At 44.6% G+C, this 15,018-nt stretch overlaps 1 protein-coding gene across 2 annotated transcripts; it reads right to left on the bottom strand.

Annotated features, from left to right (window-relative positions):
- Positions 1–10,114: 10,114 nt before the first annotated feature.
- On the bottom strand, positions 10,115–15,010 carry EXOC8 (exocyst complex component 8). Of its 2 annotated transcripts, XM_072970961.1 has the most exons (2): positions 13,077–15,010; positions 10,115–11,956 (listed from the first exon to the last, which is right to left on the bottom strand). In XM_072970961.1, exons 1-2 carry the CDS (start codon positions 14,871–14,873, stop codon positions 11,900–11,902), a joined length of 1,854 nt encoding a protein of 617 aa, XP_072827062.1. In that variant the 5' UTR covers positions 14,874–15,010; the 3' UTR covers positions 10,115–11,899. The 2 variants fall into 2 exon arrangements, with proteins under 2 accessions (XP_072827062.1, XP_072827061.1); XM_072970960.1 differs by having other exon boundaries at positions 10,115–15,010.
- Positions 15,011–15,018: the final 8 nt, after the last annotated feature.

The following is a 15,018-nucleotide window of genomic DNA, read 5'->3' as shown; positions in this document are numbered from 1 at the left end:
GCTAGCTTATGTTACATTTCTCCACCCAAGGGCCTTAATCAGTGTAACTGAATTAGAGAAAGTCCGTGCAACCAAGCGAAGTGAGGAGGGAGATAGGTCATGAAAAAGCTCAGCAATTCAAGGGAAGGAGAGTTTGCAATAAGATGGGTGAACAGACAGCACCTTCACAGCTCGCCACCTCTGACAGTGACATTCAAGCCAAGAATTAAGAAGAGCCAGCCCTCGAAGTGTGGGGGTTGAGGTGATAGAGGAGGGAACAGAGGGGTGGAGCGTGCAGAGAGAATAGTGATCAAAATGTCCTAGGGCTGGTTCTCAAGGACCTGAAAGACCAGTGGTGGCTGAGACGCGTCATGGCAAGTGAAATTAGAAGGAAGGCAGGTGTATTCGTCTGCTTGGGCTGCAATAATGAAATACCACAGAGCGGGCGGAGTAAACAAATTTGTTCTCTCGCAGTTCTGGAGGCTGGGAGTCCAAGATCAAGGTGCCAACAAGGTAGATTTCATTCCGAAGCCCCTTCTGGGCTTGTACGAGGCCACCACCTTGCCACGCGCTTATTACCTCTTTTTGGTGCACGTGGAGAGCGCTCCATCTCTCTGCGGTCTCTTCCTGTAAGGACCCTAATCCTATCAGATAGGGCCCCACCCCGTTACCCCAACTAGCCCTAAGTGCTTCCCAAAGGCTCCATCTCCAGATACAGCCACACTGGGGCTTAGGGCTTCCATATCTGAATTTGGGGGCCACAATTCAGTCCATAACAGCACGGCTCAACACGTACTGTGGCTTACAGACCTTTGTAAAGCACTTGAGTTGGAGTATGAGTGCCACGAGCAGTGCTGACATTTCTCAACATGTGGTTGTAGGACTTCTTGGGTCCAAGTTCCCGAATGTGCGTTTGTTCCCCAGAGGCCAGGCTGTTCCCGCTGCGCGCCCAGGTTGGAGAGCCGCTGCACTAGTCCGCGCGCCGCCAGCGGGCGGGCCCTCCATGTGGCTGTGCTTGTCTGGGAAGCCAGAGAGGATGCACCCAGAGCTGGTGGAGGTCGGCCCAGAGCTGAGGAGTCAGGTGAACGGTTCCTGCCTGAGGACTGGATGGCATGCCAGCTAAACAGGGCACGAGGCTGCTGCCCCCGGGAGAGGCGGGGCGAGTCCCAAGCAACGGGGAGGCAGGGACCGTGGCCAGTGCCTGCTGGGTGGGTGCGCCTTGGGAGGAATCCCCCAACACCCAGGTGGGGCGCTTGTCCTCTCGTGCTCTGCGCGTGTGTCGGAGACGGAGCAAGGTGGCTTCTGTTTACTTCCAGGCCTGTGGTAACACTTTTCAGGTTTGAGGACAGACACTTTGGAGTTTGGGGTGCAAGTGGCTGTAGACTTGTCTCCTGGCCAGCCCTGACATGAGAGCCAGGCAGGGAGGCAGATGGAGGGACAGGGAAATGGGTGCAGCCCAAACCAATGAGGCCTTGCAGCAGAGGCGCTGTGGGAAGGGGCGGGGCTTTCCCCTCAGTCTCCCCAAGGCCTCCCACGTTACACAGGTAACCAGAGCGCATGTTCTGCCCGACATGCGCCCCCATCCAAACCCAAGCTAATGTAGCAGCTAAGGACGCAGGGTCTGGAGCCCGACTGGGCATGTGATCCAGCTCTACCTTCCACTAGCCTTGTGTTCATGTGTGATTTGCTTAAACTCTCAAAGCCTCAGTTACCTTATCCATAAAATGGGGATGATGATCATACCTCCTGGGTTGTGAGAAATAGAAACGCCAGTAAAATGTTTGAAAGTCTTTGGCAATAAGTGTCACCTGTCATTACTACTTCTGCTGACAGGGACAAACCCGACTCGGCCTCTCAGAGAAAACAAGCTTGGATGCTGCTTCCAGAGTGGCCAGTCCAGCCGCGGGCGCTTGCATCCCCGACCAACAACCTTAAGAGCCGGCCTCCGCCCAGCTGTTAAGCCCCTCTCTGTCTCTCTCTCACAGACACCTGCTGTCTTCCACGGTCAGCTGAGCTTTTCCCAGCAACTCTTCTTCCCATCAATAGGATGGAATCATTCATTGTGGGGTGGAAAACAGATTTTGATGCCTTCTTTGACTTTGTTCATAGCCTTACTCTTTTTTTTCTGGGTGAAAATTGTCAACTATGACAGTATGAATCTCCCAGCAGTGGATTCAAACACGTCACTTTTCTAGAGCCCACTCTGGGCTGGTTGCTCCCCAGGCCTGCTGTAAGCTATCAGCCTGGGGCTTCCCTTCACTGTTACCTTGACAATTCCCTCACTGTCCTGTGTGGGATCCTCTTCTTGCTTGGATCCCATGTCTTTGTTTGTTTGTTTGTTTATTCATTTTGGTGAAGCCCATCTTGCAGGGGTGTGAGGGGATAATGTTTTAGACCTCGCCTGTTTTAAAGTGTCTTTGCCCACTCAGAGAGTTGTCTGACGGTTTAGCTGTATAGAACTCCAGGTTAGAAACCATTTCCCTTCAGAATTTTGAAAAGCATTTCTTCATTATCTTCCGTTTTCTAAAGTTGATTAGAATCATTCTGATTCCTGAACATAAACTCTTTGCTTTCTCAGAAAGGCTTTAGAATCACTTTTCTGAAGTTTATGAAGTTTCAGGTGTCTGTGGCTTCAACAAATTTAGTATTTTACTGCTTAGGAGGTCGGAAGTCTGAAAGGAAACTCAGTGGGCAGAAATCAGGGCACAAGCCTTCTGGAGACTCCGATGGGTGTATTTTTATTTTGCCTTTTCCAGCCTCTGGAGGCCACTCAGTTTCCGTGGCTCCTGGTTCCCTCAAAGCCACAATGTTGTGCTGAGTCCTTCTCACGCTGCCTCTTCCTCATTCTCCTTCTGGCTCCCTCTTCCACTTTTTTCTTACTTGAGGTATAAATAACATACACATCCTTACTAAAAATTATTCACTGTGAAGTTCAAATGTAACGGTGTACTTTATCTGGTAAGCCTGTCTGTCACAGCGGGCCACCTGCATCACTGGGGGAGGCAAGGGGAGGGGGCAGGTAGGTGGTGGAGGACTCAGGACACAGCCTGGAAGATGAGCTGAGATCCCAGAAATAAGCAATGGGGTCCCGGGTGAGGGCGGCAGGCGGGGTAGGGTTGGGTGCACTGGCATGGAGAACACAGCCCTGGGGCGAGCCCCAGGGACACCTTCATAGTCACAACAAAACTGGACATTCTTAACATCCTTAGAAGATACAAGATCCTCTGTAAAAGAGATAGTCAGACAAAAAGACTCAATTGAAGGTTGGGAGATGACATTTCTCACAAATTAGGGCAAAAAGAAAAAGATGAAAACAGGAAAATAATACTCTTTTCCTTCTGAGGGTCTAACTGTCTGCATTCCAGATGCCTTTGATGCTCTTTTTAGGTTTCCTTTGTGTCTTAGTCTGAATGTTTTCTTTCTTTCCTTCCTTTTCTTTTCCTTTCTTTTCTTTCGTTCTGATTCTTTTCTTTCTTTTGGGAGCAAGTTTACTTAGAGCACTACACATTCCACAGGCAGACTTCAGACCATCTCAGAAGGCACGTATGACCTGGATGTTTACTTTTAACCCCTCCTCTGGGTCATTAATGCCAGGTCTGCCTGACGCTTAAATCAATCTATTGAATTCTCAGCTTCCACTGTTGAATTTTACAGCTCTGGTTTCCCCTTTTCATTATTCTGTTCACTTTTTAGTTTCCGGTTCCCCAAGAAATTCTCAAAATTCGCCATTTATTCCTGTGAACATATGAAAGTCTGTGCCCGACAACTCTTTTATCTGGGTCTCCTGTTAGTCTGTTTCTATTGTCTATTGTTTCTCTTGGGTTTTCATCAAATGGTCTCTTTTCCTCAAAGATCTCAGTATTTTCACTTGAGTGCTGAACACTGTCCATAAAAGAAAAAGAAACAAGCAAACAAACAAAACTAGGCTATTTGAGGCCTAGGAGAGTTTTCCCATCCTCAGTCTAAGTTTTTGTATTTGCCCTGGCAGACCACTGGAGAACTCAGCAACCTCAAGTCCCCTTCATCCAATTAGGGTAAATTTAAGATGGGTCCACCTTTGGCTTCAGTTCCCTTGATGGCCTCTTTTTTTCTGGTTGTCTTTACACATAGGGAACAGATTTTAAGGATTTCAACCCAAAGCTTAGAAGGGATTTTACCAGGGTCACCCCTCCTGGTACACCCTGAAGTCCAATTTTCGCCCCCCTACACCTGTGAATCTGCTGACAGCCCGTTTCAACTTCTCAGCCACTTCTTGTGACGCAGCAGGCGGCCAGGGAAACTTACTTTCAGGCTCTGGGCCCACCTCACTGGGTTTCCTTCTGGATTTCTGCCCCGTGGTCTTTCACTCCCTCGTTAGCACTAAGATGCCGGCATGTTCCCACACCGGTTCTCTGGCCCCAGCTGAGCATTCTACCATTCAGCCTGCTCTTGACACTGACCATCCTGACTTAGTGGAGACCCCGAAGTCCAAGGCACTCAGACCCCCAGGACCACCTGCACTTCAGATGAGCTGCGAGTCTTGGGTGTCCCCACGTGACTCTCACGTCTGCCATCTGGCTGTAAACTTGGGGTGTCCCAGGCCCCCCCGCCCCAAGATTTGATAACTGAACAACTCACAGAGCTCAGGAAAGTTTACAATTTACAATTACAGTTCTATTATAAAAGATGCAACTCAGTAACAGCCAAATGGAAGGCACACATAGAGCAAGGTCTGGAGAGGGACAGAGGGACACAGAACCGCTGTCCCTGTGGGGTCCGGTGCATTGCCTCCCAGCACCTCCTTGTGTTCACCACCCAGGAAGCTCCACGCACCACCTGTTGAGTTTTATCCAGGTTTCATCACATGGGCACTACTGATCTCAATCTCCAGCTTCCCCCACCTCCCCAGAGGATGAAAGTTCCAGTCCTCTGACCATGCAGTTGGTTTTTCTGGTGACCAGTCCCCATCCTGAAGCTCTCTAGGGTCCCCACTAAGAGTAACCTTAGTAACATAACAAAGACACTCCTGTCACTCAGGAAACTCCAAAGGTTGTGACGCTTTGCACCAGGAACCAGGGAGAAACACCAGAAAGATATTTTTACTATTCTACAGCCTTCTAATGTATTCTTTGCATATACATTTCTTATACAGTAGTTCCAATTGTTCAGGGAAGGATTGGCTAGAAATACCTAGTCCATTATAACTGGAAGTAAAATTTTCTTGAGAGTCAAATAATTAGTTTTAAAAAAACAAGCAAGAGAAAGGAGAGAACCAGGGCATAGAAGGCTGGAATAATATCGAGTGAATAAGCAGTAGGTAAAAAGGAAGTAAAGATGAAGAGAGAAATGATTCTTTAAAAGGAGAACATGGCGATGGAAGGAAGGTATATTTGAGGTAAAGATTAAAACTTTCAAGTTTTTATTTTTTTAGTTCTGCATCTTACAGACTTGACTTTCCACTTCCCTGATGTCCTGTCCTTCCCACTTCCACCCCCTAGATCAGACCTGTCCAGAATTTTCTGGAATGATGGAAATGTTCCATAGCCCAGCATGGTAGCCACTAGCTCTCTGTGGCTACTTAGCACTTGAGGTGTGGCCAGTGTCACTGAGGAACTGAAGTTTTATTTTAATTGATAATGAATTTAAACAGCCACATGTGGTTAAGTGACGACCATATTTGACAGTCCAACCTTCTGTTTCATTTCTTGGAGAAAGATTAGCATCATTGCTCCACTCAAATTCCCCCAGCCTCCTTCCCCACTTAACCCAGCATTGCTAGAACAGTGGTACACACATCACCACCTGGAGAGATGAAAATGTGCCAGAGTTTTATTGGGCTGTTGCTAATCTGAGTAGATGTACTCTTCAAAAAGTTAAAGCTAAAATTTACGCATCTCAGTGGATGTAGTTTATTTCCAGAAAAACGAAGAAAAAAAAAAAAACAGTGGAAACAGTGGGGAGGGGGTGATTCATTAGAATCAGGCAGTATATTAAAAGATGTTGCAACCAAATAGAATTAATTCATGGAGTGTTGGTGTGGTTCGGTATTAGGAAATCTATCTTTTAAAAACTTAGCAAATTCATATGATAAAGGAGAAAAATCAGCTCGATAGGTGCTGAGATTCATTTGGTAATTCAACATGCATTCCTGACCTAAAAAGATAAAAACCATAACTCTTGTGGGGAGGGTACAGCTCAAGGGATAGGGCACATGCTTAGCATGCTTGAGGTCCTGGGTTCAATCCCCAGTACCTCCTCTTAAAAAAATAAATAAAACCGAATTACCTCCTCCTGCCAATTAAAAGATTTTTATAATGATACAGTAAAAAATAAATTTTAAAAAATTTTTAGGGAGGGTATAGCTCAACTGGTAGAGTGCATGCTTTGCATGCACAAGGTCCTAGGTTCAATTCCCAATACCTCCTCTAAAAAAAAAAAAAAAAAAAAGAAGGATACTAAATTAGCTCCCCTCCCTGCCAAAATAAATAAATAAATAATATTAAAAAAAGTTTTTAAACCACAACTCTTAGTTAGCTGGAACAGACGATCACTTCCTTAATGCAATGACCAAAAGCCAACATTAGGCTTCAAAGAAAAAATAGGAAAAACATTTCCACTAGATAAATATCTAATATAATTCCTAATTCCTTGATATTAATATCCAGCAAAAAATATGATTTGACAAAGTTTTGGATCTTCAACTTAATACAGACTATTAAGAGAATTACATAAGATGTATAAAAACGTATGAGGCAAAATTATCTTTATTTGGGTGATATGATTATACACTTGAAAGCTCTAAAAAACCCCAGAAAATTATTAAAATTCACAAAATAATTAAATAAGGCATCGGTTACAATGTCTGAAATTAAAAATCAGTACATTCCTACATATAGTCAGAAGCCATAGTGGAAGTTAAGAGATTGTTCACAACAGCAATAACATGAAGTACCTGTGAATAAATGCACCAGGAAACGTACAAGGTCTCCCTGCAGAAAACTGGGAACTGCTACTGAAATATGAGAGAACACTTACAAAAACAAATAGGAAGATTCAAAATTATAAAGATGTTGATTTTCCCCAAATTAACCTATATTCGATCTGATGCCACTCAAAACGTCAGCTCTCTTGGGGGATGGTAGGAATGTCACAAAATTATTCAAAATGCAACTTGAATAATAAATATGTAAGAATACTCAGGAAAATCTGAAATAGCAGAAGAAGGAGACGAGTCCTACCAGTTATTAAATTAGTAATCTACAATTAAGACAACTTGATAATGGCAGAAAAATAGAAATATCAGTGAAATAGAACACAGAGCCTTAAAATGTACCCAGACACACATCTAGTATAAATGTAATATATTAGTAAAATGGCAATTCAAGTCAGTGGGGGTAAAGAAGGATAATTCAAGGTTACTGCAACAACTTGCTAATTATTGGTGGGAAAATGGGATTCTCATATTCTTCTTTAAAAGAAGTTACAAGAGGAGAGAGTATAGCTCAGTGGTAGAGCACATGCCTGGCATGCATGAGGTCCCGGCTTCAATCCCCAGTACCTCCACCTAAAGATAAATAAATAAACCTAACTTCCTCCCCTCCCCAAATAATAAAATAATAAAAAAATAAAACAAATTACAGATGGAGTACAAATATTAAAATGTAATAAAGTACTAGAAGAAAAAAATGTTTTTGGAGTCTGAAAGTGGGTAAGAAGTTTCTAAGAAAAATACTCATATCTGTCCTCGTAACAGATTAACATTTACTGTCCTACAAAAAATAAATAAATGAATAAACAGATAAAGAAAATGAATGACACACTAGGGGGGGTAAAGTGTAACATTACTACATACAAAGAATTAATTTCCCAGATATACTATAAACTCCTACAAAATCATAATACAAAGATCATCTAAGAAAAGAATGGCCAATGACATAATAGGTAGCCTAATTAAAAAAAAAAAAAAAGAAATACAGAGTTGCTCAACCTCACTCATAAAAATTGCAAACAAAACTAAGTATTTTCACAGATGAGTAAAAGTGAATAAATTTTATCCCTAATAAGAATAATTTTATTATTAAAAAGTGAGTGAATAAATGTTGACGAGCATTTGGGGAAACAGGAGGTATTCTCCTATGCCCTTGGGGAGAAGGGAAAATGGTGCAGCCTGGCTGGTGAGCAATGTGACAACGTTTCCCTAAGCAATTTCTAGAAATGTGTCCTAGATATAAGTCACATATATATGAATAAAGACACCTGCAAAGATACAGGCACCGGGAACTTTTTTCAGGATTTTTGGTAATCACAAAAAGCGGAAGACAACAGAGTAACTGGAAAATGCCCACTCCTGACACAGCCATATGTTGTGACTTGACGACTATGTGATTGCAGGAGAAAACCAAGCCAGCGACAAACAGCTGCAGGGACTGATGTGAGTGAGGGACTGATGTGAGTGAGGAGAGTTTGAAAAGTACTTAATTGGCAATATTTCAATAAATCCAAGATACTCAACAGCACGTATAGTATGATCCGATTTTGGTGGGGGAGGAATGTACAAGAAATTTACTAGTGGTCACCTCTACTGAGGAGGGCGGTCACAGGGGCTCAGGCGGGATGGCTTTGACTTTTTGCTTCATAGCCTCTGCATGACTGAAGCTTTCTCATAAGGACGAGTTAAACATGGCTGTCCTTTCCTCTAACCTTTACCCGTCTGCAAATGGCCCCATGACAGTGACATTGCTTCACAAAACCATCTGTTGCGGTGTTACAGCTCAGCTGTGATATCAACCTAGACCAGAGCGAGAGACTAAGCGGCACTCGGAAAGCTGGAGAACTCAGGCTTATTACACCAGCAAGCCCAGAAGAGTCTCTGGACCCCGTCTGTAGGTTTACACAGGCCTTTATAGGCTGCCAATTTACACTTTGCAACATCATATGCAAATAAAGTATAACAAAAGTTGACCAACTAGGAACAAGCTTTGTAGAAATAGACCAATCAGGAGGGAGAAAATAACCAATCAGGAGTGAGGGAAAAGGACCAATCAGGAGTGAGAGAAATAACCAATCAGGAGTGAGCTCCATGCAAATGAAGTACTACAAATGAACCAATCAGAAGTGAGAGTAATAACCAATCAGGAATGAAGGAAATAACCAATCAGAAGTGAGCTCAGGGAACCAATAGAATTTTAGGGGTAAGTAAGCTGTTACAGAGGCAAAAAGTGAGATAGAGCTTCTGGGCCAGGGAACCAGACGGTGCTGGCAGGAGAGTGGTGGCCCTGCTTGTGTGTCCTGCTGGTCTTTTTATGGGGCTTCCCGCCTCACATCTACCAGGAGCAGGTCTCCACCAGTGCCTCCATGTCTCTGCTCACGCTCCCTGTCCCACCTTCCTAGCACATCTAACTCTTGCACATCTAGCCTCCATCCAGGACCAGCTCCAAGACCAACAATTCCACAAAGACGTTGAGAACTCAAAATAACACCATCTGTCCCTGCTCAGCACCCCCCACAGCACTCAAACTGCAACACACACGTTTTTGGGGTTTTGCTTTTTTGCTTTTTGCAGAGTTTACAATTACTCAATTATTTAAATTTTGTTTAATTTGCAACACATTGTTTTGCCTTTAATTTGTTAATTTACTTTTCCTAAGTTTTTAGTCTCTTCTTTCTCCAATCTTTAGGCATATTGAGAGAGCATGCTTAACTTTATTTTGTCCTCCCCACCCCACATTTTAGTTAATGTGAGAAACAGCATTTGATAAACACTGTTTAATCAATTTTATGTAACAGTTCCCTCAATATCCACGTATTATTTTTTTTCTAAGAAGAAATCCCATTATTTATGGTCCTAGTTCCTAGGTCATATGGCCACATGGTATTTTCTTCATTTAAAGATGACATAAAACCCACTTTTTAGAGTAAATTCACACTTTGTGTACCTGGAATTTCCCATTCGGGGCAATCCTAAAAAGTTGTGATCTGACTTAATTCACAATTCTGACAGTAGCAGAACACTTATCTAAAATAGTTTCATACTTATCCTCATATAAAAAAACAAAAAACCAACATAATCTCTGAAAACAATTCAGTAGCATGAACATAAGAATATTAAATCCTGATTAAAGAAGAGAAATAGATATAATGCTGTAATACCAATCAGTTTTATCCAGTGTAAGAAAAAATTTAAGCTTTATTTTGGTAAAACATCTCAGATTCCCTCAGATCACAGCATGTCAATAAGCAAAATGTACACAAACTGAATTTACACTACGTGTCAAGTCCCGAATTCAGTCTTACGTAAGCATATTGCAAAATACAAGTGCCAACGACTTAACTATAGGTAGTATTTTAAACAAAAATAAGTGAGTTTTCAGCACTTAAGTGAAATGAGGCTTTAATCAAAAAAGACTTAATTCCACAGGGTGTATTTTTTCAGAACAGCAATTAATTCAATCAAGTCTGTGATTCCACGTTCAAGTGACAGTGTTATGTTGGAAGCAACCGAGAAAAGGCAATCAACGTGTAAGTGGTCGGATACAGTATGTACCATATTTGGGGACGATCTCTAACCGCATCCAACTTTCAGACCTTGTTTTGGAGTCTAATGCAACACAAAACTAGAGAGAAGAACTCTGACCCCACTTGGAGGAATGCAGCAAAATTGCTGTCTGGGCACACACATACTTCGTAACTTTGAAGGTCTAATCCATTCCCCACACTAACTGATTCACCCAGAGCATACTTCTTCAGCCACAACTTTAAGGAACACGCAGCTTTTGACAGAAGAGAATTCTGTACTTCCAGTTTTAAAGCAGACAGTTCTACGAAGAGGCAACCGTTTAAGCATCCGAGTACACACACTGAGGTTTTTACAACTTCATGCCTTAAGAGAAGTTTTGATTTCAGAAGTATCATTTCAGGCGCCCCACATCAAATATTTACACACTACGGGTTTCATACAATATAATTATAGAAACTGTAAGTGGCACAAAATAATCACAAAATTTTCAAATTCAAGTTTCCAGCGATCCTTAAAAAAAAAAAAAGGCAGATTATAACTGTTTTGTCCAACTGAGATATCCAAGTTTGGTTATTATCTAGAAAATGCTAAAGCTGTGTGAAAAAAAAATCAAAGAGAATCTGTAACTTTGATCATTTTCAACCTTTTAAATATGCACACCGAGAAAGAAAAGAAAAGGTTCGTCTGGTATATGAGTAATGAAGTCAAGGAGCTTTTATAACCCTAAGCTGCAAATGGAAGCTGTTTTAGGTTTTACATAATTTCCACAGTCTTACTACCCGTGTTTATTTTCAGATAAAAGAAGTGACCTTTTGCAGTCATCCGGCATCAGAAATAGCACTTATGGACAAGAGTCACAACTAGAAGCCTGGGGAAAGGCGGGTCTCCAAGTATGAGGAATGCTATATAATCGATTTACAATGAAAGTTACAGTTTAGAAACCTTGGGAAGCTCAAATTTCTTTAGTTATTTTTGTTTTACTAAACAATCCGAAGTAAGCATTATACTCATTTTGAAACACAAATTAAATTAAAAAAAGAAGAAGAAAAAGGCAGCATGGAGCATTTTAGTAGGAATCACCAAAGGTTTTTCTTTCCCCCTTCTTTGGGCACACTGTCTCACTTTTCTGTTCTCCAGTTGGCTGCCAAAAAGAAAACAAATCTCAAAAAAATTTTTTTTAAAAGAAAAAGAAAACAAATCTCTGCTCAAAGCAGTCATACTTGAGAACATGACAGGCTTTGCACATGATTTTTCCTAACTTCCCGCCCACCCAGGCCCTGAAATCTAAATAAAAGTGTCAGTGAAGACTTTTCTCCCATTTGCAAGACGTCTGAGCCGCTATATGTGACCCACACTGAAAGTGGGCGAGGACAGCTAACATCACTGGCTGCTGCCAGGTTCCCGGATGTGTCCTGTTAGCTATGTTTATTTCTTTAAGACGATAAAGACAAAAGCTCCAGCTGGAACTTCAGACTCAGAAATCTGTAAAAAAAAAAAAAATACATACTTATCATAGTCCTTAAGATTTCCCAGTAAATGCTCTGAAATCAAGTACTATAAGCTGCTAATCAGCAGCTGAAACTAATTAGCCATTTAAATTACACCGGCAACGTGGGCCAAACCGTCTGACAGCTTCCTCTTGTATTCAACCAGAATCGGAGTATTCGAGTCCACACGCCAGCTACACCAACTAGAAGGCATTCTTCTGACCAAAATTTACCCTAAGATCAATTTTCTCAACTCCTTTCTTTTCCCCAAATCGTTCAATCACATTTTAAGGTGCAGAAGTATGTGAAACGGCGTGCTTTACTGTGCTCTTTAAGAAACCTAACATCTTAGCGAGCTGGGAACCTTTCACAGCATATTTAAACTCTAGGCATGTATAGATATTGTTTATCTGTGCTGCATAATATATACTGTGAGAAAGTGTGTTTTGACTCAAAGGGTAAGCTGAAATGCTACAGTGTGGCAATATACTCGTTAGAGAGTTAGCATCATTGAAAAGGAAAGCATATATTTTAATAATTCCAATGTTTTTTGTTACATGGGCTTAATTTAACATTTTTTCCTTCCCCCTTTGACTTTGCATTTCTATATGAGAAAGCATCTTTTACTTTTAGGCTGTGTTTGAGACTACAAAGAATATGCTAGTACACCTTAATATAAATATAAATAATATATAAGCAATATGTAGACACGGAAACAGGTCCAGACATCAGACCACTGATGTTGTGCTTTCTGGATTCACACGGATCAGTCTCGATGCGTTTCTTAGGTCCTGGAGCTGCTTGGCGGGTTTCCCCACACCTTCTTCAAACCTCTTCTCCACCACAGGGAGGACAGTTTCATACAGAAAGGATGCATTCTGTCTGATAAAGGCCTTCTTCTCTGGATCTTGCTCACACCGAAGACTGTAATCCACGTGCTGGACAGCGACCAAAATGATCTCCACCAGGCTCTCCAAGAGGACCATGTGCAGCTCGGGGAAATACAGCTTCAGTGCCTCTTCCAGGAAGCCCATGGTCTGTTTCGTGAAAGCAACCACCGTGTAACTCAGATTCACCCAGCAGTCATCCCCGGTGTACTGCTCAAAGTTACTCACCCCGCAACTCTTCATCTCCTCTTTGAGCTTCCCCAGGGCCTCCGGAGTCATCAGGTTCATCCTCCTCCACATCTCCTCGGAGTTGCGATGCTTGGTGGCTTCGATGATGATTTCTTTGTAACTGTGCAAGGCCCCTTGGATGTCTTTCACCAGAAGGGCGTGGATGATGAAGGTGAGGTCCAGTCCGATGTCACCCAGTTGCTGACAGTGCTCCTTCGCCACTTTGACACACTCGGCTGCTGTGGAGAGGCTCTCCTTACTGTCAAACACCTGTTTGCTAAAAGCATCCACAAACATGCCCATGGCTGACCTCGCCCAGACCACAAAGGCAGAGTAGCAGCCACTGTCAGTGCCTGCAAAGTCTGTCTCAAATTCCCTTGCCGTCTCAAGAAGGCTGGTGAAGAAAACATGGCACAGCTTATGGATGTAGAGTAAAGTGGCGCCTTCAATGCGAAGCTGGCGGATGGCCGTGTGCACCGCCGCTGCTCTGTTTCTCAAAAACAGCTCACAAGCCTTCGTGCACTGGCCCAGCCGGATGAGCTGGGAGACCGCCCTCCGGGTAGCCTTGGGACCACCTCTCAGGGACCGATCCGGGGAGAGTTCAAAAACCAGCACCTCGGTGAGCTGGCGGACCCGCTCATCCACCTTGGCCCGCAGTTCTTTTACCGGAGGCGGACTGGGCTTATCTTCTAGGTAATGGTTCAATTTATCCAGCAGGTCCACGGCCCCTTCGAAGTCCCTCTGGGCGATACAGACGTCCAGGTCTTCAGGCAACTCCTGGATCCATTCCATCGAGAGGTCTACCTTATCTTCTTCTACCTCTGGAGCAGCTGGTTCGTCGTCGTCCTCATCCTCAAATGGGTTGCTGGCCTTGGATGTCACCTGCGGTGGCCCTCGAGGGGCCGCTGCCTCCTCCTGCTCCCTGCGTCTTTTTTCACTGAGGGCCCTCTTGGTTTCCTCCAGCACTTCCAGCCACTCTCGTTTGATTTTTGCGTTTTCTGCCTGAAAAATGCGACTCTCGGGAAACATGAGCAGCTTGAACATGTCCTTCATGGGGGGGTTGTCCTTGACATTGACCACGGCCAAACCATCCAGGGGATAGAGGGCGTTGTAGCGATACATGCCCCGCCGCTGAGGCAGCCAGGTGGCCACCAGCAAACAGTCGTTCATGAGAAAGCCGTGTACCCGCTGCAGCTGGGCCATGTGGTCCGCTTCGTACTCCACCAGGTCCCCATTGTACACCAGGTATTGTCCCGGCGTCTCCAGCAGGTGCCTGCAGCCTTCCACCTTCTCGAGCAGGGTGGTGAGAGTGCGTTGCTTTCCCTCCTCGCCTGGACCGGAACTGTCGCGGGAGGCGCCCCCAGGGCTGGGGAAAAAGCCAGCCTGGCCCCGGAGGTGGTCGCGGCCCCCGGCGCCACCTCCCCCCTCCTCCCCTCCGGAAGCGGCGGCGGCCCCCGCGGCGGCGGCGGCGGCGGCCGGCAGCAGGGTTAGAGGGATGCTCTCCAGGCTGCTCTTCTGCTCGGTCAGCAGGTGGCTGAGCTGATACATCTCGCTCTCCAGGTAGGAGATCTCGCGGGCCGTCTCTATGAACTGCCGGTAGTTCTGGTAGACGTTGCGCTTCAGGTTCTGCGCCGTCTCCTCCGCCAGCGCCTGGATGCGCTGCCGGTGCTCCTGCAGGTCTCGGTCCCCGTCCGACTGTTGGGAGAGCTGCTTCACGTACAGCCGCGGATCGAAGCCGCCCGACTCCAGCTGTCGCCTCAGGCGGCTCGCCGCGCTATCTGACATCGCCATCACCATTTCCGTCCGGCTCTCACGCAGTCGCTGTCACTATTGCCGCCCCCGGTACCGCTGCTGTCGAGGCCCACCCGAGCCGGGCCGAGCTCCAAGGGCTCAGGAAGCAGGATGGAAGAGAGACGAGTACGCCTGCGCCCAGGTCTGAGCC

This window comes from Vicugna pacos, chromosome 11, assembly GCF_048564905.1.
Source record: "Vicugna pacos chromosome 11, VicPac4, whole genome shotgun sequence".
In the NCBI taxonomy this organism is placed as follows: domain Eukaryota; kingdom Metazoa; phylum Chordata; class Mammalia; order Artiodactyla; family Camelidae; genus Vicugna; species Vicugna pacos.
The sequence above is the reverse complement of the archived record's forward strand: the minus strand, read 5'-3'. Positions and strand labels throughout refer to the sequence as shown.

Coding starts and splice junctions, on each gene's coding strand:
- EXOC8 (XM_072970960.1), bottom strand. CDS start 14,873: ATGGTGATGGCGATGTCAGATAGCGCGGCGAGCCGCCTGAGGCGACAG.